This window comes from Panthera leo, chromosome E2 (assembly GCF_018350215.1).
Source record: "Panthera leo isolate Ple1 chromosome E2, P.leo_Ple1_pat1.1, whole genome shotgun sequence".
NCBI classification, from domain to species: Eukaryota; Metazoa; Chordata; class Mammalia; order Carnivora; family Felidae; genus Panthera; species Panthera leo.
The window spans coordinates 22,254,465-22,278,834 of NC_056693.1; the positions used below are offsets into that span (position 1 = coordinate 22,254,465).

Consider the following 24,370-nt stretch of genomic DNA (forward strand, 5'->3'; position numbering starts at 1 on the left):
ACAGATATGGAAACTACAGAGATAGAATAGCATGAGGCTATCACTTGGCCAGAAGGTGGGAAAAACATGGTAAACACGTCATTAATAAAGCCGAACATTTGGTGCCGGAATATTCTGCTGAGACCTCTTCATTTCAGCAGGTCTGGGAGAGGGATGGAAATCTGTCAATGTTAACTCCACATCACTCCAAAAACTTAGGGGAGCCAGTCTGCCCTCTGCCTTCTGCCCCCTTCAAGGCCCCCGATCCAAAAACAGTGAGATGACACTCCCCAGAACAGGGGACCTCTTCGCGGGAGGGCGGAAATTGTCCCTCCTGACACTGGGCCGCCTGGCACTTTGCTGCCTCTGCACGGGAGATCCGTTTTTATGGAGTCCCCGCTGTCAGGCAGCGAAACCTGAACACCCTTCCCTTGCATCTCGAACGTTCCGCGCAGCGGTCACTCCTTGCGGCGTGGCCTCACCCCTCCGTGGTGGCTCACGTTCCTGGTCGGACTCTTCCAGACTGCCTCACCAGAAATAAATCGCAAACGAGTCCAGGACTCCAGGAGTAGACAGTGTGTTTCATGGGTATTTAAGCAACAGCATTAAGTGCTATCGGAATCTCTGGAATGTGCAGTTCAGATTTATGTGTGTTAACAATTCTTTACCGGTTTGTAATAAGCCAGCAGACTCACACTTTATTTTAATACTAATTTTGTCCTAGAAGAAGGGTATACCAAAGCATGACAGTAACAGACAAAAACTAAAAACTAAACCGGCATCTACTTAATAACTATAGCAGGGCACGGCTTCCGAAACGGAACTATTTACCAAAACCCAGAAGGGAAAAAAGCGAAAGGGAGGGGAAAAAACTTTACCAAAATGACCCTCAACAGTGTGCCGCCACGCCTTGAACAGTGAGCAATGCAGTGCCTTGAGGTGCCTCAAACTGTCTTTCATTTTCTAGACTTAATGGCTGATTGCAGAAATCAATGTTGCCATTAGTAACAGGGTATTTGTTATGGCATGATTTCCTCTGTTGTTAGGCTGCAGAATGATTACAGTATTAGCGAGATGCTTTCTTTATAAAGGGCTAGAGATATAACTTTCAATTTACCATCCATTAGAAAGGGACTTTGAAAATACGGATGGAGGCAACAAGCTTACCTGCTGTTAGGTAGCGATTTTAATTTAGCTATCTTAGGCTAGTGCGGGGTTTTTTTTGTTGTTGTTGTTTTTGGTTGGTTTTTTTTTTCCCCCCAACGCGGGCCAGGAAGCTTCAGCGTTTCACAGACATTTTGATGACAGATTTTCTGCTTTGCTATTTTAGACCCCAAAGCTGTATCGCCCGTGTAACAGTACAATTTAAGACACGCAGTCATGCATCTGTGTTTCAAACCTCTGTGCTTTTCTAAACCATCAGACGAGAGTGATGTATTTCGTCAGGTTACAGGGCCCCGACAGGTGAGCCACGCTGTAATTTCGGAAGGGGACAGGAGGCAGGTTTGGCCTGGGGAGGGAGGGAGGGGTGCCCAAATGAGACAACTGTGGAAATATCCTCGGGCGGGGGGGGGGGGGGGGGAAGATGGTGAGCGTCTGAGCTCACACCTTCACACGCGTGGATGAAGCCAAAACGCCAGCTCCCGGGTTCCAGAGACGAGGTGATGGCGGATGAGGGCCGGGGCGTAAAATGGGGCCGGGCAGGGAACTGCCGGGGGAGGGGAGGACAGGCTATGCCTGTCGGCAAACATGCCAACTGACCGCCTCTACCACCCAGTGGGATCAACTTTCTTTCCCGGCAGCCAGTGTTCAAGGGAAGGCCAAAGACTCGAAGAGCTAGCCTTCCCTGGAGGCGGGGCAGAAAGGCAGGGTTCACCTAACGCCATCAGGTCAGAGTGATGAGCTCAGGACTGACCTGGAAGAGAAGCCAGGGCCCGTCCCCCAGAGGCCGGCGCGGAGCCAGGCCCCCTGGACGGGGAGGGCCCTCGTCCCAGCTGCTGGTCCCCCATGTTCCCTGGCGGCCTACCTGAGGAGGACGGCGAGGAGGGGTGCGGGCTGTCCTCCTGGGCACTCCCGGTCTGGGAGAGCCCCCCGCCGGCCCCACTCTCCTCGGTGACGTTGGAGGAGCCCGGCGTGGTAGAGCGGCTCACCGACTGGGACTCCTGGTCACTGCCCGAGCCGCGCCGCTCGTCCAGGCCCACGTGCAGCCCGTCCTCGTCGCCCTTGCGGTCCCGCTTGTGGACGCGGGAGTGCACGACCACCTGGTGGTAGGTGCGGAACACCCGGCCGCAGTCGGGGCACTCGGTGGGCTTCTCCTTCATGCTCCCGGGACCCTGCAGGTTATAGTCGAGCGCCGGGTTCAGCCCGTGTGACAAAAAATCCCGACTGCCTTCTAAAGGGTCGAGCTTACTTGGCAGGTCCCTCTGATTGCCCACTTTAGTGCCGTGAACCAAATCAGCAGGCATTTTCTGCTTGGAGCCATCTGCTCCCACTAACACGTACTCCCGCTTCTCCTTATCAAACATAACTCCGGCGCTTGCCAAAGCGTCTTCGTGGTTGCGCTGTAGCTGATGCTCTTTAGACAAGAAGCCGTGTTCCATGGCCATGCCCCTGGCCATGAGCTGCCAAGCCTGGTAGCTGTTCACGGGGTCCATCTCGGCAGCCTTGGCAGCCGCCTGCAACCGCTCGATACAGCTGGATTTCAGCGGCGGCACGAGGTTGAGGCATCCCAGGAGGGAGTGCTTGTCGCCCTCGGGGACCCCGTGGGCCACGCTGGAGATGGGGGACAGCAGCTTCCCCAGGACCTCCCTCTCCTTCACGGGCAGCTCCCCTTTGCCGTAGAGCTGGCTGGGCTCGCTCAGGCTGGCTTTGTCCGGGGCCACGAAGCCGCCCTGCAGACAGGAGAGGTACCGGGAATACAGGTTGGCGTGGGCCTCCTGGGACATGCCGCCCATGGGCACGGGCACCTCGGGGTCACTGGGGGACTTGTTCTTCACCGACAGCTTGTTGAGGTGGACCTTCATGTGGTTCTTAAGGAACCAGGGCTCCTTGAAGCGCCGGCCGCAGATCTGGCAGCAGTGCTCGAAGGAGTCTTTGTGTTTCCGCATGTGGCCCTTCAGGAACCACGCCTGGCTGAACACCTGCCCGCACACCTCGCAGCGGAACTCGTTGGCCGACTGCTCGCCGCCGCCGTTGGGGCCCTGGCCCTGGGCCGACTCGGCGGTGATGTGGGCCTTCTCCACGTGGCTGATGAGCTCCTCCTCCTGCGAGGCCGCGAAGTCGCACAGCGTGCACTTGTAGGGCTTGTGCAGGATGCGGATGTGGCGGTCCAGCTCCTCGCGCTTCTTGAACTTGCCCTTGCAGAAGGTGCAGCGGAAGCCGGCGGCCGGGACCACCGCGTCCTCCTGCACGCTGGCGGGCTTGGGCGAGGGCACCGGGTGGGCCACGTCGGGCACGCTGTGGTTGGCGGGCAGGGCCAGGTTGCAGGGGGCCGGCGGGGCCTGCTGGGCGTGCGGCAGGGGCTTCAGGTCGGGCCGCGGCTGCAGCAGGCTGCTCTTCATCTGCTTGTCCCGCAGGATGGCCCTCTCCTCCAGCTCGTGCAGCAGGCGGTTCTCCTCGCGCACCCGCCCGCGCCCCTTACCCAGGTTGCCCAGCTTGTGGGTCCGCAGGTGAATCTTGAGGTTGCCCTTCTGCGCCGCCCGGTGGTCGCAGTAGGGGCACTTGAAGGGCTTCTCGCCGGTGTGAGTGCGCATGTGCAGGGAGAGGATGCTGTTGAAGCGGAAACGCTTGCCGCACAGGGGGCACGGGTACTTGCGGTTTTTGCGGGCGTCGTCCTCGATGTCGCTCATCTGGGACATGATGCCCAGGTTCTGCCCGTTGAGGAACTGCTGCAGGTCCACCCGCCCGTTGAGGCTGGTGTCGACGTCCCGGCCCAGCTGGCTGGCCAGGAGCGCCATCTGGCTGCCCATGGGCTGGCCGGTCATGGGCACGTGGGCCTTCTCGTCGAGGGGCGCGGGGGCCTTCTCCTCCGGGTTGGGCCGCGGATGCAGCTCGGGGAAGGCATGGCTGAGCTGGGAGGTGATCTGGTGCAACTTCTGACTCATGGCATACTGGCCGTTGAGGACAGGGCCGCTCAGGTGGGGCTCAGCTTCCGGTGCCGCCGAGGACACTCCAAGGCACAGACTGGCTTCTTCCATCCCTGAAAATAAAGAGAGAGTTGAGGTCTGTGCCAGGCACCGTGGCGCAGCGAATCAACGGCATCAGCTGGCGAGGAATTTGCAATTCATGCCTTACCTACACATAATAATGCTAAGGAATTAGAGTCAAAAACAATAATAAAAAGATGAATTATTAAATGCCAATTACGCAACATGGCATTGCTCCTCCAATTTGTTTTGGCGATAGATCGTCTTCCTTGTATTTTCTATTTACCGACCGCAATTATTCATTCGCATTTAAATTATTAATGTTTTACCACTTCCAACACCTAATAACAAATCGCAAGTCTACGTGTTAAACTTTCCCTCCTGTGCCCCTTGTGGCACCTGCACCTGTTGGTTCTGTTCAAAGTTTGCCTTGGAGCAGGATGGCTTTCACCACAAAACCTCGTAGACTCCCTTGGAACTTTTGTTTCCGGTTACTATATTCAATACATTCGCCGGTCTGTGATGAAAGAGATTATTTTATGATTTGCCACCCCCCACCACCAAAAAAAAAAAAAAAAAAAAAAAAAACCAACAGAAAAACCCAATGGCATGATATTTACTGGTACATAATAAAACAAGATAATGTTTTGGGAAAAAAATAAAGTAAAGGACAGGCTTTAGAACAATAAAAGGGATTTTGCTTTAGTCAACAAAAAGTGCAGTAATATCTCATTAAGCTGATTAGTATGCTGCTTAGAAACAGTACTAGGTGCTGTAACACATGATTATAATCATAAAAATCCTTCAGTGTTTGCAAGGAAGCATTAACGAGGTATATTAAATTTTAAGGAGACTGCGAGTAGCGGCTTTGCAAACCTCAGAGATTAAGATTTAACCCTTATGTTACGAAACACTGTTATTTTGTCATTTGGTAACTGTGCCCATCAAAAGAAGTATAAATTATCTGGTGACGGAATCGTAGTGGATCGTCCAGACTGTTCATTTTTGGATAGGGGTGAAGACTTACACCATTTACTGGGCTCTCTCTGTCCTTCCACTGGCATGATATCCCAGGCAGGGACTGTGATTGGGTTTAAAGAGATCCTTTATAGAACTAGATAAAAACCAATTAAAATCCAGGGATGATACCATAGGAAGTCTCAACCAAGTTTGAGTGTTTTTAATAACTTTCCCAGTATACAGTAATGAGTACAAATTGTACCTGCAGTATGTGTTTTGCAGAAAATTAGAACTCAAAGCTGTTTGTTAAACACTAACACTCAAAGCTGGTCTCCATAATTGCCTTTAACGCTCCTCTCTGCCCCCTTCCCAGACTGTGCAGAACCGCTAAGGCCACTCTGCTTGGGGCTGGGGTAGAAGGAACGGCTCCCTCCACATCACAGCAGGTGAGGGGCTCAGCTTTGAAAGGCAGTGAACCTACGCCTGGGTCCTTCTATTTCCAGATCTGCCTTCCACCTGAAGGAGTCCAAATTCGCTTCCTGCCATTGGAACAGTTTTTGCACATCTCTCCTCTTTGTATCCCAATGTTTACATGTGTTGGCCAGCCAGGTGGTCCAGGGGCAGCGCTTAACCCCAGCCAGGATGGATTCCTGGGCCAAGCAATTCCCTAGGGGGACTGGTGGGGACAGAGTTCAACTGTGGAGGAAGCGCATTCAGCCCTGGGGCGGGGAGGGGGGGGGGTCTGCTGCCTCCTGGGCCTCCCGCCAGGCAGACTATGCGTGGCATGGAGGGTCTCCAACGGGAGACCTGGCTTCCTTGGCAAGAGGACAGGGGCTGTGAGTCCATCTTGCAAGGGAAGGGAAGAAAAGACATGAATGTTTATTTGCAGGAGGGAGAAACACAGCAGCCATGGTACAGGGCTGACTGTGTCCATGACATGAACACCTGCACACATTTACACACACATACAGGAACCTGATCACTTGTAGGAAAAGAAGGCTACCAACTCGCCATCTTTCCTTTTTGCCTCTGGTGGGCTGTCTACACTCAAATTAAAAAACCAACCAACAAATAAAAAAAGTCCATTTTGGAGATGGGTCAGAAAGGACTAATATCTCCTGGAGAGCTTTGCTTTCATTCACCAACCCTGCCGAGTTCCCACTGTACCCCAGTCCCTGTCCTTGGCACGTAAGATGCCCTGGTAGACAAGAATGGCCAACCCCAGTGCTCATGGCAACCACTGACCAGCGGGGAGGAGTAGGTCCAGTGTGCAGAAGTTGCTAGAGCAGGACTGGTGCCTGGAAGATCCCAGGCAGGGACTCTAACAGCCCCCAGGGCCTTGTCTGAAGCCCCTTCTCTACCTTCAAGCTCCATCCAGCTGTGCTGGCTCCTCTCCTAAGCAAACACAGATCATGACCCTGAGGCCACTTGGGAGTGCTCAGAATTCCACCCAACAGCTCTGGGGAAGTTTGGAAAGTCCAAAGCCAACATGGCTGGCCCACTTCCAAAGCTGCCCAGTTGGCCTTCTCAGAAGACATGAATCCAGAAAGACAGGCTATTTTCAGGTTGCTGCTGATGAGCTGACGCCAATTCAGCAGGAGGGAGGGGAGGCTGAATGTGCAATACAGCGAGACTGCAAATCAGGTTGGGTGAGGGGCAGCAGGTTGAAGACCATCCCCCACCCTCATTCACGCTGGGTAAGTAAGAGCTCAATTTGTCAAATAATGAATATAGGGAGTTTTCAACTTAGGTTTGGATATGGAATGCTTTAATTATGTTAAAGAACTTTTTTTTCAGTCAACAAATCTTTTTTAAGGAACTGGACTTCAGGTGTCTTTGCTGAAGCCTCAGCTGGCGGGGGGCGGGGGGGGGGGCGGTGGGAACAATGGTCTAGAATGTGCAAAGGTACAGTTGGCAGGTCTCAACTCACATAGCCCCTTCTCACAAAGACTCCCAGGCCCCTCTTGTCATAGGCGTTCGTCTTCAGCCTCTCTCTACCCATCACCTTATTTCCTTCTTTACAGCACTTACCACTAGGGCGACATTTTGTTGTTGACCCTTTTATAAGTGTGCTTCTTTTCCATGAGGGCACGATCATGTCTGCCTTGCTCACATGAAGCTTCAAGGCCCAGGTCACAGCTGAACATTGTATGTTCATCATTTTCTGACTCAAATGGATGAATGAATGAAGAGACCTTATGAACATAGCTCATAAAAGAAGGCTAGCCCTGTAGAACCACTCTCCTCCCAGCCTTGTGTGACCCCAACTCAGCTTACACAAGTCCACCAACATCTATCTACTATCAGACTTTGTCAGAGTTGGAAGGGTCTCTGGCTAACCCAGAACCTGGGGGTCCAGAAGCCACCAAGGGAGAGCCACCCCCACCACTAGATCTTTCATTATATATGCCCATGGTGACCATCCCAGGCCTGGGCCACCACTGAGCAGCTAATCCCCTTCAGAACTGGACTACCCATCATGGGACCCATGGGAGAACTCAGAATTTGAGAAGAGCTGGCCAGAACCCAAGGAGACACTCTGAGGATTACAGCTCGCGCACAGGCCCTCGAATGAGCCCAGGCAAAGCATGCGCGGAGCCCCACTGTGAGGTAGGACGTCGCCAGACAATTATCCCAGAATGTTCGGTGAGACCCAGCACCCCATGATTCTGTGAGCAGGTGTAGGCACTGCGATGGGTCAGTCGTAAACCCATGCCAGCCGCCAGACTCAGAGCAAGAAAGGGGAGCGTGAGTTCTTGGAAAGAGCACGGGGTAATTGGTGTGCTGTCCCTGGGCCAAAGCAGCCGAGGCAGGATGAGCTGGCCTCAGGCCCGGCCTGGGACGCACAAAACCTGGGTCGGCCCCAATTTCTCCAGCCTTGACACTTCACCCTTCCAGAATTCATTTACCCCTTATGTCAGTCATTCAGTCAATACTTGCCAGGGGCCTTCTAGTACCTGCCCTCAAGGGTCTCTGGGACCCAGGGGGTCAGCATCAGCAAGGTTACCAATTGATGGGAAGCAATGAAAATGCCCCAGAGAGACTGTACTGAAGGTTTAAGGAAAGGGGTAACCACTGCCGCTTTGGCATAGAGGGGTGTGTGTGTGCGCGCACGCACGGATACATGTACGTGCACGAGTAAGTCTACGTTGGGGGAGAGGCAGGGATTCCCTAGTAGTATCACTCTAGAAACTTATACAGGTGCATATCTTGGGAAACTCAGGGATCATTTATCCTACTGTTAAGGGATTGGATCCTACTGCAGCCCTAAGAGCTCACAGGGCCCAGGGAGGTGAGGTTGCCTGGAGGGTCTCACCATTCAGGTGGAAGGAGGCAGTCATTACTCCTTTTCCCCAGCCCTCAGGGAGCAAGCATAGGGAGAGTGCCCTCCCTTTGGAACCACACTGCTCCCTCACAGGCCCTGCAGTGAATGGCTGTCAGTGTCCCTGGCAGGGCCTCCTGCCACAGGATACTCCCTCTGTCCTGATAACTCGGGCACATGAACATCCACACACAGCACTGCCCCTGCATGGTCACGAATTCCAGGGAGTGTTTTATCCCATGTGCCCAACCCATCCTTCTCACCCTGGCCCCAGCTCTGGACTCATTATCCCACAATCCAGCAGCTGAGGAACCCACTGAAGAAGCCAGTAGCCAGTGCAGGGTTGGCCACGATCCTGGGCTTAAGGCAAGTGGGGAGCTGGGACCTTCTAAGGAACCTACACAGTAACTTGCCTGCCCCTCCCACCAATGTGGGAAAACACTCAGCACAATTAAAAACAAGTAAACAAACTACTGAACACTGAGAATAGCTTGCCCCTGGCCTTCAGCTCAGGGCCCAGCCCAAGGCATATCAGGAAGAAGATCAATAAACCCTAGTTGACTGATGGAAGGAACCAATGCATACGTAATTTACCTAACTGTGGAAAGGCAGTCAAGGCTGGACAGTTAGAGGCCACTGTAAACTGCTGAATCTGGTACGCCACCCCTCCAACATGGAAACACTCCAACATTCCACTGAGTCCTGATCTTTCCTGATCCCCAGGGTCATGGTGGGGCACTGCTGGTCCTCAAGACAACTGTCAATATTGACGAAGACGCAGGCATGCACGTGAGCCCCAGCCACCATGGCATTCCTCACCACAGTGTGGAAATGTCTGGGCCTCACATCTGAGCACAGGCAAGGCCCCAGTTGAAAGCTTCTGAAGGCTAGAGGTTTTCTTCTTGAGCTGTGCAATTTTATATTTCGTACAAGGGTATTCGCAGCACAGGAAACCTGCCATTGGGTGCACAGATTATCAAAATAATTCTGTCTCATCATTCCCATCATTGCAGGTACAGTGAGCCATTCAGCTGCCTTTGATGGTGCTAATGGTTATTTTGATTTTGTATTTCTGCCTTCAAAACTATTTCCTGTGATATCAATGACAAAAGTTTTCACTTAACTCTTCCAATAGAGAACCTAATTGTATCTTTCACTCAAAATGAAATTTAAAACTATCAGGACACCAGAAATGCCAGCTGCTACGAGTCTAAATAAATTTTACACAAAAACACAGTTTCATTTTGCTAGCACAGAAAAAAGAAAGTAATCTTATGAATAGTCCAAAAAATATAGATCTTGCCAGTAAGTTGCATGAACGAGTTTTATCCTTATACCATGAAAAAGAATAGTTGGGAAATGAAATGACTTTCAAAATAACCATTTCAACTGGGTTTTTAAAAATCAAATATTGTTGTCTAGCCAAGCACAACTAAATATTCCCTTTTTTATCAATGTGGGTAAAAGCGCTGCCTCGGAAAACGTACAGGAGTCCTACTGCTCCCAACTGCTGGGCAGGGGAGGGATGTGGGTTCCCAGCAAGGGCCCCAAACACCACTGTGGGCCTCACAGCGTGCAGTTCTGGTATTAGGTGGACCCCCTTTCTGGGGGGGCTCAGATGACCTTCTGCCCCTTCCCCAACAACCCACCTTGCTTTCTTACACCTAGGGTAAGCAGTAATTAAGACGACTTCACCTAGAATGCAATGGCTTCTTATTAAATACTATTTTCCAATTGTTGTAGCTCAAACTGCTTAACCAAGGTTGTTATAAGCATAATACACTCCTGTTCTGAAAATACAGAACACCAGACTACTGAACCTTTTCAGGGTCATTAAACAGCTGTAAACATTATTACAAAAATAAACCAGAGATTTCATGCTTACATTTTGGCCTAGAGCTTGCTATGCTGAGCAAGTACATTTTTTCATCTCTTACAATCAACGCTGGTGACATTTGGGCATCCAAACAAATTACATCACAAACATTACTGAGGTGGGCAGGATACTGAGTGGTTTATTTGCCAGATGATTAATAGATAAACAGGAGGGCAGTTCGGGTGACCTGTTCCATTCTGACTGATGTGTAGACAATGCTATGAGACAGGGCCAGAAATAGTTAAATCCTTATTTAATTTATTAATGAAAATACGATATGCAAATAGAGCTGTGGAGGATGGCGACTGTGTGACCAGGAGAGTCAAGCTGGAGAGTATGGTTGAACGCCACAACCTCCCCTTGTGGATGGAACATTGGCCAAAGTCAGGGCCCTCATGGCATTGGATGGTGAGCAGGACCCCACTGGACCAGCTTTGCACACAGCCCCATGGAGCCCCAGCCAGTTTCGTACTGGGGGATGGCGGTTGGAGGACTTAGAAGAAGAAACTGGAATAAAAAGTATCTTTTTTTTGAAGACTTTGGATGATTTCAAAATTCTCAAGGGCAAAAGCATCTTGGCTTTTGGAATCTGGGTTGAAACTGTAGCCCAGAATTGAAGACAGGTCATGAGCATGTCAGACGGGAAAGGAAAACACCCACAAAGCGTGCTCCTGGTCATCTTTTCAGGGTAGAGAAGACTTCTGGTCTGAGTTCCTGGCTCTCCATCTGCCCACGGCACATGAAGCCAGGCAAACAGATGCTGGGATGGAACTCCAACAACCTCATGTGTGGTGATTGTTAAGACCATGGATGCATCAGGCAGAACAAGCTCTCAAAAAATAACACAAACAAATAACTGTTATCATATTACCGTCATTACCTTCCTTTTCATCATCACCACCACCATCACCTTCACCACCACCGTCACCACTGTCATCATCACCATCACCTTCACTATTGTCACCACAGTCTTCATCTTCACCACTACCATCATCACAACTGTCATCATCACCATCATCATCACCTTTACCACCGACGACATCACCACTCTCATCATCACCACCACCATCCCCTTCATCATTGTCACAACTGTCTTCATCTTCACCATCACCATCATCACCATTGTCATCATCACCATAATCATCTTCACCATCATCATCGTCACTACCATCATCATGACCATCATCATCACCATTGTCACCACTGTTATCATCATCACCATCACCGTCATCACCACCACCACCACCATTGTCACCATCGTCTTCATCTTCACCGCCACCATCATCACCTTCACCAACAACATCACCACTGTCATCAGCAGCAGCATCACCTCCACCATCACCATCGTCACCACTGTCATCATTTGTCATTACCTTCATCAACATCATCACCACTCTCATCATCCTCATTATAGCCATCACCATCATCACTTTCACTGTTGTCACCACTGTTACCGCTGTCATCAGCTTCATCATCACCATCGTCACCACTGTCATCTTCACCATGGCCGTCACCATCATGTTCACCATTGTCACCAGAGTCATCACATCATCATCACCTTCACCACCACCGTCACCACTGTTTTCATCTTCACCATCACCATCATCACCACTGTTATCATCTCCTTCACCATCACCAACACCATCATCATTTTTATCATAGCCATCACTATCACTTCACCATCACTATCGTAGTCACCATTATCACCTTCACCATCACCACCACTGCCACCATCTTCATTGTAGCCATCACCACCATCATCATCTACATCAGCAATAGCATTCCTCTCACCCTCCTCCTTTTCATCATCATCAACACAATACCACGTGCCAACATTGTGCTAGGTACTTCACAATCATTCTCTCATTTAGCCTCACACAACTTTAGAATGGTAGGTAGTAAACTATTCCCACACTAAAAAGAAGAACCTGAGGCTCAGAAAACTTAAGTCCAAGAAGGTCACACAACTGGGGAGCCTGACTCTAGAGTTCAAGCAAGACATGCGGGTGGGAAGGCTGGCTTCTGATGCCCATACCATGTTAGTCTTGCTGGGCTGAATGCTGACAGATGCCAGCTCCTTCATTTTTAAAATGTGTAGAAACAAAGGAAACCACATTTCAGGGAAAGCTTAAAGGAGGCTAAGGAGCCAGAGTCCTCACAAACATGTGTGCCAGGAAATGGAAACATGCAGTACATTCCAGAGAAAGCAACACAGGGGGCTAGTGTGGGTGGGGGTGGGGAGAAGGTGGGGAAAGGCACTGTGGATACAGAAATGTGGCAAGTCTCTTACTCACCAGTGGGGGAGGGTGTCACACAAATATTTATTTATATTATATTATTGTCTTCACATTCATAAGATGGATATATTATTCCACGTTCCCCTGCCCTGGGTCAGGTGGGTTATTCCCCCAACCTGACTGGAGCAGTGGAAAGAGAATGGTACCTGAAGTGCTATGAACATACATCCAAATGTAGCTCTTCCACAGTTGTTGGACCTTGGTTACCCTCCCGAGTCTCAGCTTCTTCGTCTCCAAAATGAGCTGATATCGACCGACCTGCACACTTCGCAGGGTTTTGAGAAGGCAAATGGGATTGTGGGAGAGACAACACGGCACATGACTTGTAAAAGGCTGTACAGGAACCTTTCTCAGGTGCCAACCATGGCTTTAGCCCAGGCTTTCAGATCTAGAAAGATCTTTAATCTGGGAGTAGAATAAATACTGAGAGGCAAAGAACACAACCAAGGCACAACCAAGGCCTGTAAACACGGTTAATAAAACCCCATTCATTGCCAACTTTACTGTGCATCGTCAAGTGGGACTCCTCATTCAGCAACATCTCTCACTGCTTATATGGGGCGAGAAGTGGGGCAGCTACAAGCAAGACCAGATCATTGCCTTTGAAAGTTGACTCAGGGAAGGGGAGAGAGACCCACTGGACAGAAGTGCTGAAAGGGGGAAATCTCCAACATGCTGCGAGGCTGGGCGCAGGCAGGGATGGGCAGTGGGGACAAGGGAAGGGAAACCAGTGAGGATAACAACTGGGAAGAGGTCAGTCCCTGCCTGAGGCTGGAAGAGGTCGCTAGGCACAGAAAGGTGAAAGGGCATGTAGGACAGAGGGAACAGAATGTGCAAAATGGGGAGTGAGCATGGAATGTTCTTGGGGGACGATGGAGGATGGGGTGGAAGGGGAGGGCCAGGCGCAGACCTGAATGGCAGTCTATGGAGTGTGGAGCTTACATGTGGGGCAACACTGGGGAAGCTCCTGCCAGAGTCATAGTATAACACAGACGTCTCAACTACCACTGCACCACATTAGTAGTTTTCTAGTACTTTGGGTCAGAGGAGATGGGGGAAAAGAGAGGGTGAAAATAAACTCCTGAACCACAAACCAAACATCTGAGGGCTAAAGTCCTCATCGTGGTCAGGGAAGGCTCCCTGTGCCTGAGAGAAAAGGCTGCTCAGAGTTTGGAGAAGACATCAATTTCCCCTCTTCTTTGTAACAGCAAAAAAGTGAAAGAAAGAAGGGCCACCCCGCAAATCTCCTGGCAGTCCACCCCCACCTCTCCAAATGCGGCAGCCCAAATTCATCCTTCATGCTCCATCCAGGCATTGCCTATTCCAAGAAGCCTTCCCGGATCTGCCCCAGGCTAGAGATGATATGCAGTCCCCAGGGTTCCCGTGCAATTTCTCTGGAACAGATAGGACATGTTCATAATGCACCTCAATGCACGTAAATAAGGAAGTCACGTTTCTTCTCCTCCTCTGCGGAGGGGTCCAGTGACCCTTGTCTGTAGCATCTGGAGGACCGAGTGCCACCCAAAAACTGGTCCTTTAAGCTTCTGATGATCACAGTGCAGGCAAGGGAGGTAGCCCAGAGCCTCATAAGAATGCACAACCCAGGCCTCTCCCCCCAGAATGCAGGCCATCAAGTGGAGCTTCCTTTGTTCCCAGATGGGATGATTTGGGGAGGAAATGGCCCCCTAATTTGCTGTAATTGATTTATCTGAACTGTGTCCACCCCGTCAGGGGAAGCGACAAAAACTATATATATATATGGGCTTTTAATGAATGACCCACCTTTAAAATATCGCAAAACTGAAAAAGATACCAGCAGTTGTCATGAAGTGCATTGATTATTTCTCTCTCACTGGCTTTCTTTCTCTTTTTAAACAGACTTCGCCATGGCAGGAAGTTAGGTATTTAATCCCCTATTAACCCGCCTTGGCTCCCTGCTCAGGCTCAGCACGCAGCCGTTGCCCTAGAACAAAACGGGGGGACCCAGCACCCACAGGATTCCCGGCAGCCCCTCGCTCCCAGAGGGGCAGCAGCAAACGCGGGGCAGGCACCCAGCTACCCCTCGCCGCCCCTTCACCCCTGATGAAAGCCATTTTACCTCTGAGCACTTCTGAGCTAGGATATCGTGTCGAACACTTTATTTTCATTTCACAGAAGCCTCAGATTTGATTCGGTGCAAAACTAAATATAATGTAGAATGCACATATGCAAGAGTGATCAAAGAGGGCCTGATTGTGAAATATTCATAGAAGTCGGCCCACGGAGATTCGTTCACAGGGGCACCTGTCGAAGACATAAGCTCAGATACACATCATCTCCTAAGTACACACAATCATTACCGAGCAAAAAAAATCCAGGCACACCCGGGGAGTCGCTGTTGCCTTCAACTGCCAGGCACGGGCCAACGGACGGGGCCCGGCCAGGGCCGGGCTGGGGCTTCAGTCTCTTTTGGCTCTTGGGGTCCCCGGTTCCGCAGCTCCCGTTCCTGTGCGGGTCACCAGGCTGGCCTAGCCTGGCCCTCTGCTGGGCCAGACTCTCAGGAGGGGAGGGAAGACTAGGCCACCAGCTCCTGACCACGGCAGCCGTGGTGTCTGACGTGGGGCCAGGCTGCAGGTCGGCCAAGCTCACAGACACGGGGCTGCCGGGAGCTGCTGTCCCAGCAGTGGGTGTTGCTACTTCACGCAGATGGACTCCAGGGACAGAGATGGAGTCTCCAAGCACGGTTAGGAAAGAAGGGCGAGCGAAGACAGACTTCCCAGGTCACATGTGCGTAAGGAGGGAGAACCCTGTGGCTCATCGTGTTTAAACCTATTAGTGTTTGGAAAGAGGACCCTCTACTTTCAGGGAGCAGATGAGGGCGCTTGGTGCCCTCTGTGCATATCATTCCCTCTGTCTGGGACACTCTCCCTGCCATCCCCACTTATTCCCTATGCCTTGTCATCTGGTGAAGATTAAATGCCACCTCGTCCAGGAGGCCCTCCTTGATACCCAGGGCCAGGAACCCTCCTGTCTGTCCATCTTGCCCCCTCACGATGGCTTTCAATACTGGGGTTGGGTCTGTTTGTATACCTGCCCAGAAGCTCCCTGTGCATGGAGGCCATGCCCATTGGCTTCAGTGGTGTGTCCCCAGCACTGGCACTGAGCTGGGCCCAGGGGATGTGTTCAATAAATATTTGCTGAATGAATGAAGAAAGCTGCAAGCAAATGGATAAATGGCTGAATGTGGAAATGAATGAATAAATGAACGAACAGACCAAGCAACAAAGCGTGCAGGTCCAATGCACAGCATCTATCCTTGGGGACAGAGGGGACACTCGGGGTAGAAAGATTCAGACCACAGGTCACTCCTGAGGCACCAGGGCAGACCTTGCTCTCTGCCCCTCAAGGCACAAGCCAGGGGAGAAGTTTGCCCCATAGAGCCTGATGTCAAATGTCACCCCATCCGTGCCGCTCCCAATCCCCCACACTTCGTAGTCGCCGTGAAGGGCTAATTCCACTCCATCTCATGATGGATGATCTGGGTCCCTGTCTCACCACCCTACGCCGCGGTCTGGGGCCTCCAGAGACCCATATCTAACCCCAACCCAATGTTTTGCATGTAACGCGAACCTCCGAATTCTGGCTGAGTGATTCCTAAGCCCTTCTACCTGCCCTTTACACACCCCTCACTCCTTTGACTCCTCTGCTTCCTTCAGGATGCTCACACTTGCCCCAGCAAACATCCGTTCATCCATCCATTCATTCAGCGTTTCCTGACAATCCCCTGTGTGCCAGGTACCGTGCCAGGTTCTTTGGAGGAAACAATCGGAAACGTCCCACCCTGCCAGACCTCACCATCCAAAGGGCAGACGTGGCTGCACCATCAGCCCAGAGATCACGATAACACTTGCACACGATTTACCCACAAAGGGTCAGGGGACCGGCAGCTTTGACGGCAACCACCCCACCTTGTCCATCCGTCTCCGAGTGTCAGCACGGACGAGGCCTTTGGGGATGGGCCTGTTGCCAGGGTGACACTGCCATTCTCTTCCTTGGGCTTGCTCCTCTCTGAACCTCTGCTGATACCTCCCTCCCAACCCCGGATCCCATCGCTCCAAGATCCAGGTCCTTGCACACGGGCAGGAACGGGGGACCAAGCGATGTAGCACAGAATGCCCTCTCTCTGTGATGGTGCCATGTTGCTGGTGCCTGGAACAGCAACCGGGCTGGTCATCCCAGAACACTGGCTGCCCCCCTACATTGACCCCAGGTGGGCCTGCATCCTCCCCCACGGGTTGCTCTACAGCCTGCCCTGGAACCAACCAACCGGCACCCCAGACCAGACAGCTGTATGGCCTCGGATGCCCCAGCCTCTCTCTGAGTCATGGTTTCCGGTCTGTAAACCCAAGCAGGCTGGCCAGGCTGATCGCTACCCTCAGCTACTCGGTCTCTCCTCCTGCATCCTGATTTATGCTTCTGTGGCCCACCTGACAGGGAAGGGGCTTCCCGGCCAAGCCCTGCTCCTGAACCCTCACCAATCACAGAGAACGGCTGGAGTTGAACTTCACCGCTGCTGGACACCGGGGGAAACATTAAAAACGAAGCAATTAATGTTTCTCTTCTTACAAGGGAGGACGCGCCATTTGTGGGCTGGTCCGGGGCCATCAGCGTGTGGTCGGTCCACCCTGGCCCCAACAGGCTGTACTTTATCGTCATGAGCATGACAAGATGTCTTCCCCACCCTCGCCTCAAGAGGATACCTGGACAGGAGGTATTTCCTAAGGAGAGGCTTTCCAGAAGCCGTGGGGGTATGCTTCAACGTGAACAGTTTGGTGCAGAGGTCTGAGCTACACAAGCTGCAAACGGCAGCTAGAAGTGACAGTGGCCAACAGCAGGGCAGCCACTCTTTGGGGTCCCAGAGGAGCCTCTTTCCTGGGACTCCGTGTGACCAATGAAAAATGGCGGCTGCCGCCAGAGGTGGACTGTGTCTTCTCCAGAAGAACTGATGGCCCAGAAGCTCCAAGGTGGCACCTCCTCAGTTATGCATCTGTGACAGGAGAGCAATAATGAGGTAATTTATGGAAGGTGTTTACTCTGGAAAGGTTTCTGCACCTGGCACCTCTTCTACGACCACAGTGACCATCCGCCGGCCATCACTGCTGGGCTTTCAGCCTGCCCGCCCAGTCCTGGTCAGTCCCACTCAAAAGCCTCCTGGAAGTCAAACACTCCCAAGGCCTATGTGGCAGCCAACGGGTTCATAACCTCACTGTCTTTATTTTTAAAAGTGTTTGCAGTTAATGAGGAAGAGCTGAACACCCCCACATGAAACCTGGACACAAGGCACGTGAACAGACAATTCACAGAAAAAAATGGAACTGGCTAATGACCATAGAAATGTCACTCCCGACGAGACAGCAGAAAGACTCAAAACAATAGCGAGGTCCCATTTTAAAATAATTCCACGGAAGATTACACCCAGACCTTGTGAGAACCCCACATCCCCCCCGGAAGCCTGGCACACCCGAAGTGGAACACGGGAGAGGTAACGTGGCCTTGTTCCAACCACGGCTTCCCTTCCAAAGTCAGGTACCCAGAGCTACCGTGCGGGCTTCCCGAACACCACTGACTGCTGCTTTGAGGAAGCCAGGCCAGGAAGGTGAACACTCTAGAAAGCTCTTTCCACATCTATGCTAGAGACTAAAGGAACAGAGAGAACTCTGGTGTTCAAAGACGCGGTTCATGCTTTCTGCTTTCTCTTAGAAAGCTTCTGAAGTTCTACCAAGGAAGCTAATCTCTGGGGCAGAAGGTTGTGCACCATGGAACACAGCTAGACCCGGCCAACTAGCCTGGCTTGCCAGGGGGGCGATGTCCCCAGGCCTAAGGCCAGCCTGTTTCTGCACCCACAGGCTGTCTCCATGTAGGTACGAGAGGCAAAGAACAAACGTCATTGATTTCCCTGTGGTACAACTAACTAGAAGAGTTCATGCCAAAGACTTCCACAAATGGCCACTCCCGCCCCCCACGCCCCACCCAATCTCACTTCTCCCCACGTTCCTCCACATTCTCAGCTGCTTGGGGAGAACTTCTCCATCCCATGAATGAGATCTGTGCACAGCTTCTCTCTTTGCACAAGGATGTTACTTGAGGGAAGGAAGGCACAGGTGACAATGGTAGGGTGGCAAAGCTGGAGCACCCTCAGAGGTCCCCTAGCTCCTGGCTGCTTAGTCTGATGTGCCCATTTTATAGATAGGTATACTGAAGCCAGCAGATACATGATGACCCTTCTAAGGTTACATAGCTAATTAGTAGGTATGTGTCTGTGTTCCTTGGTTACTTCTTAAGCACTCAAAAAATTTAGTAGGCACTGGGGCGCCTGGGTGGCTCAGTCAGTCAAGCTTCCAATTGCGGCTCAGGTCATGATCTCATGGTTCGTGAGCTCGAGCCCCATGTCGGGCTCTGTCAGAGCCCGGAGCCTGCTTTGGATTCTGTGTCTCCCTCTCTCTCTGCCTCTCCCTGGCTCATGTTCTGTCTCTTTCTCAAAAATAAATAAACATTAAAAAAATTTTTTTTAATTAAAAAAAATTTAGTAGGTGCTAAATAAATGCTCGCTGGCTGGCTGAATGGATGGGTGAGTGGATAAAAGAAGAAATAATGCACAAATACAAAGACAGATGGTCCAACCAACAAATTCTTGCCTCTACTCACTCAGTAGCCACACGGGGACCAGCCATTACAAAAAAGCTTCAATAATCTACTCTACTGGACCCCAAACTCACCAGTTTCTTTTGTTCCCCATAACTCTTTCTTCAATCAGACAACATAAAATTAGCGGTTTTTTTTTAATGTTTTATTTATTCTAGAGAGAAAGAGAGACAAGAGGAGCAAGGGAGGGGCAGAGAGAGAGAGAGGGACACAGAATCTGACACAGACTCCAGGCTCTGAGCTGTCAACACAGAGCCGGACGTGGGGCTCGAACTCACGAGCCGTGAGATCAGGACCTGAGCCGAAGTCAGACGCTCAACAGACTGAGCCACCCAGGCGCCCCTGGAGTCTTGATTGCATCATGTCCTGTGTGTGCTAACCAGCCTTGGGGTCCTCAAAATCAGGTAGCGCCTGTTAGCCGGGAACCTCCCCAGCCTCCTGTAGAGCCCAGTGCGGGGCGTAAAGCCCATGAACCAGCTGTTGAGGTCTGAGTCTCCACCACCCTCAGGGATGTGAAATCCTCCCAGGAATCACCGGCAGGGTAGTCAGAGGCTGCAGCCAGGGCATCAGGATGAAAGAAATTCAAGACAAAGATTCTCCCAATTCTTTCCTAACAAAGCAACCAAGAAGAGGAAAGACGGGGTAGGGGCCAAAAAGGCCCCCCAGTTAGAAGAAATCCACTTCAGGAGGAAGGAAAGAATGTTTTCATTCGCTCATTCATGTGTTTGATTTGCATCAAATTACATCAGGTTGATGTGATGTAACATGACATCCCCCCATGAAATGCATAAATCAAGGCACCCCATAAATTTAAAGGGATAGAGCTCTTTTCCAGAAGTGGCTAATTACTCATAAACAGCAGATATTTTATTGCCCTTGGTCAGTAGCAGGTTTTTAATAGCCGGAGCGTTTGTAACTCAAGCTTTGCATAACACAGGGCCGAGGAAGCCGAGCATTACCTGTTTGTAGCTCCCTGGAGTCTCACAAAGATCTTGTCAAGGTAGACCACCTCTGGGGAGGCCCCCACGGCCACACCCAGCTGGGGTGTGTTGCCAGCCCCTGACCCCCCACTGCTCTGCTGGAAGCGAGCCTGGTGTTGAAGCCAGCTGGCTGTCTGGGAAAGGGGTCCCCGAAAACACCACCCCACCAGAGCTCAGGACGGGTAGCAGGATCTGGGATTTCCGGTGTACTCACAGGTATGGTTTGCTGCATACACCCTTGGGGAGCCAAGTTTACCAGATCCAGACTCTTGTACCAACTGCAGAGGTTTGAGCAGACATTAATTTCCTTCCACCCAGGCCCACCATAGACCCACAGGGGGTCCATGCACAGGGGAATCGCCCTCTTCCTCCTCAGTCCTGGGGCTTGGGTAGGCTGTAGACAACCCCCAGACCCCAACAGCGAAGTCCATTTGAGCCAATCAGAATATCCCACCCCTTGGCCTTGGTGCTAAGTTCAAGGATCATCACGGGACTTAATTCAAGCCAATGAGAGTGAGGGTTAGGGCTTGCCAGTGGGCTACAGACGCTTTAGACACTCTCCAGTGAGGTCTGGAGCTTTGGCAGCCATTTTGCTACCGAGATTTGGAAGCTGCTGGGGGTGGGGCTGTCACATGCTGGGATGAGGCCAGTACTGAGGAGACAGAGGAGAGAAGTCAGCTACTCAGGGACATAATCTGAGCTCCTGGATCAAATGGCACCTGAAGCTGAACCATTTAAATACTTTGCAATTACATGAGCCAACACCATCTCCCAGGGCTTTAAGCTGGTTTGGGTTGGATTCCCTGTCACTTGAAACCAAAGGAGTCTTGGCTGATAAAAGACCACAGCCTCCCTTCCAGACACCCCCTGCGCCTTTCAGCTTCTCCTCTGCCCATCCAGCCTCCTGCCCGCCTGAGGATCATGCCAACTCCTTCCCATCTTTGTTCTCTTCCACCGATCTCGTCCGAATCCGGGCCAGCCACACCATGCACGCCCCAGGGTGCCGAGCCACGCTCTGCCTTGGCTCTTAACGGAAGTGTCTGGTGTGAAGTGGAAAAGGAAGGCTGAGCCTTCTCCTGTGTGCCCTGGACGCAGAATAAGCACTCCATAATGGGCAGCGAGGATGCATTTCTCACCCTGCCCAGCTGTCTCCTTGCCATTTGCCAAGGGATCTGGGATTCCACCATCGGGTCTTTCCCACAAGGCTTCTCTCGTTTGCTTCAAGGAAAAGAGGTTTTATGAAAGTGTAGTCGTAATAGTCCAGAAGTCTTCAGCAGGTTTGTGTGGATTTAATAGGCTCCTTCTCAGCAAAGAGACTGTGCACATGCTGTTCCTTCTGTACCAACCCTCCCCTCCCCTTCCCCGCCTCGAGTAGCTTCTCCTTCAGATCTACAGCCAAATGTCACTTTGCTGCGGATGTCCCCCGGCTTCCCTAGACCCCCCTCCCCGAGGCCCTATTACTCACACTCAGGCCCCTGCATGCTCAGCTATTAGCTGCACTCAATACAGTTGTCTACTGGCTGATGAAGGAAAGTGAAGGCCCGGAGTGTTCAACGTTGCATGGGCTTCATGGTCCACAAAGCATGTAGCTCCCTGCTCTGTCCACCATTCCCTCTGCTCTGTCCGCCCGGCACTACAGGGACTCCCAGCCTCCTCTTCATTGTCCGGAAGGCCCCGGAGGGACTGAGCGCTAACCCTGCTCTGTGCACCTTGGGGAGTGGGGGAGTCACAGGGCATCCTGACCCAGGGGGCTGGAAATAGGGTACCCGGAGCAGGGGGAATATTCAACAGGGAGAATGAAAACGAGCTGTGGCACGCCTCGTCTCCAGCCACCCCTGTGGCCCAGAGGAAACACGTCCCTGGGCTGGTGACCCCCAGGAGCCATCCCCCCTGCCTTCCATGTGTACTCACAGCAAGCAAGGAGACAGCCCAGGTCCCCCGCAAAGCACATGAGACGGGGCAGGGAATGCCATCCAGACCCGTGTCTCGTCTTGCAGAGGCTACACTCACCCTGGCTGAGGGCCTGAAACCGCCTGTGCCTGGCCTCCCCTACATCCCAGTCGGGTTACTGCTTGTCTGCCCACCCACCTGCCCCCTCCACCCTCTGGCTGTGGCCTGTGCTGTGACCACTCCCCTGCCCCCTGTTCTGCCTGACGCAGCTGCTGGGGCTGCCGGCCTCGCTCCCCCGGGAGCCCCAGGGCGGGAGCCCTGCCCTTGCATGCCCTTCGCACAGGCTGGGCAGGCCCTCGGTGGCAGGGGAAGGATCGAGACCTGCCGCGCCTGCCCTCTCACTCGAGAAGCCAGGCTGGCCAGACATCGGCATGGGCAACCTCTCATCTACGAAACGGCTTGCTCACCCGCAGCATCCCTGGACACCACGGGGCCCCCGTGCCCAGCAGGGCCAGAGAAAAGGGATGGACAGATACACGCATTCACTCGTTCATTCATGTAACCTGGCACAGAAGAGCCACTGGTTCAATTTCTGCCTCCCCATTAGCCACAAACTCAGCAAGGGCAGTGACGATGTCTCCTACTGTTACTGCTACATCCCTGACGCCCACCTGAGCGCTGAGGGAACCCAGAAGACTTTTGTTTAACTTTTTTGTAATGAAATATACAGAATATTGCTAATAAATGTTAAGTGGGTAGAACGCATGGTTAATGAACGTGTGGATGGATGGATGGATGGATGAATAGATGTAGGCGTGTGGACAGGTATGGGGAGGGACGGATGGACGGACAGTTGGATAGATGTGTGGGTGGAGGGATGAATGGTGGAGGGATGGGTGGACGGGGGGATGGGCAGATGTTTACATGGATGGGCGTGTGGGTGAAAGGAGCGCACGGGCATCCCCAACGCGTTAGGTGCCGTGAGGACAGTGGAGATAAGCCCTGCACTGGTCTCCTCTAGAAAGGAGCAGAGTCGTGGTCTGATAGCAAACCTGAGAGCAGAAAGAGCACAGACAGCATCCCCAAAGGATACACTTTTGCAAGGAGGTGTCAGGAGAATTCAGAGAAACGTGAGGGGGGAAGAAAAAAATCAGAATCCATCAAAACACTGCTTCACATCTGGTAAACTTTTGCTCGGGCAGTGAGGCCCTGGGGTTTGCCAGGTGGCCTGCGTCCTTTCTAAAAAAACTAACAGTCCTAGTGAGGAGAAAGGTGACCCTATCTGGGGATCCTTCCGGCGCCCTTTCCTGAGGCTGGGATCCATTTTAAACCTCCAGGGTCCGTGTGCCCTGTCTTCAGGGGTTTTTCCGCAGAGCTCTGCTTCCCCCAATCCTAAACTCTCCAGTAGCTCAGCGTCCCCTCGACCTGTCTCAGAACATCAGGAAACCGAAAATAGTGCAAAAGGGCCTTACGGGCCCGTGTTCCCAATTGCAGGCGTCCACACCCCACCTGCCTGATGCTTTTTTGCCAGGGAGCTTCACTGCAATAAACCACCCCCACGTTTTTGCCATGTTTGTGTACCCCTGCTAATATTTTTTTAATTAATTCACTATTTTTTACTTTAATGCATTTAAAAGGAAACTGTATCATTACCCTAAATGGAAATTTGTATCACTTGCTCTAAATTAAAGGTAATTATAAAAATAAATAAAATGAGAACAATGCTATTAAATTCTGGCTGAATATTGCTGCCTGCAGCAGGTTCCGCCTGAGGCCTGCTCTCTCTTACAGAGGGAGGCTGGCAAAGGTACGGGGCACTGCGCACACCAGCCAGTGGGACTTCCTCCCGGAGATCTGGGGCATGCGCCTGAGGCAGGGAAGGTCTCTCACCCTGTGACCCTGGTTATTTCGTGTGGGAGGGCTAGGGGATACCCCAGTAGTCGGCCTCTCCCTGGTCAAAGCAGCCCCTCCTTTATCAGTGAGGACCTTCAGATCAGGGTGGGTAAGGATCTCCTTAAGAAGTTCTGAACAGGGGCCTCTGGGTGGTTCAGTCGGCTAAGTCCGACTTTGGCTCAGGTCATGATCTCACGGCTTGTGAGTTTGAGCCCCTTATTGGGCTCCCTTGCCGTCAGCACAGACCCCCTTCGGATCCTTTGTCCCCTCCTCTTGTCTCTGCCCCAGCCCTGCTCACACTCTCTCTTTCTCTCTCTCTCAAAAATAAATAAAACATCGGGGAAAAA

General features: G+C 51.9%; 1 protein-coding gene across 4 annotated transcripts in view; it reads right to left on the bottom strand.

Moving 5' to 3' along the window:
- ZNF536 (zinc finger protein 536) overlaps positions 1 to 24,370 on the bottom strand; it is a 195,041-nt gene that overhangs the window by 94,717 nt on the left and 75,954 nt on the right. For all 4 annotated transcript variants that reach the window (XM_042918509.1, XM_042918511.1, XM_042918510.1 and 1 more), the window contains exon 3: positions 2,006 to 4,177. In XM_042918509.1, the coding sequence (XP_042774443.1) occupies positions 2,006 to 4,175 (2,170 nt within the window). In that variant the 5' untranslated portion in view covers positions 4,176 to 4,177. The remainder of the gene's footprint in view (positions 1 to 2,005; positions 4,178 to 24,370) is intronic.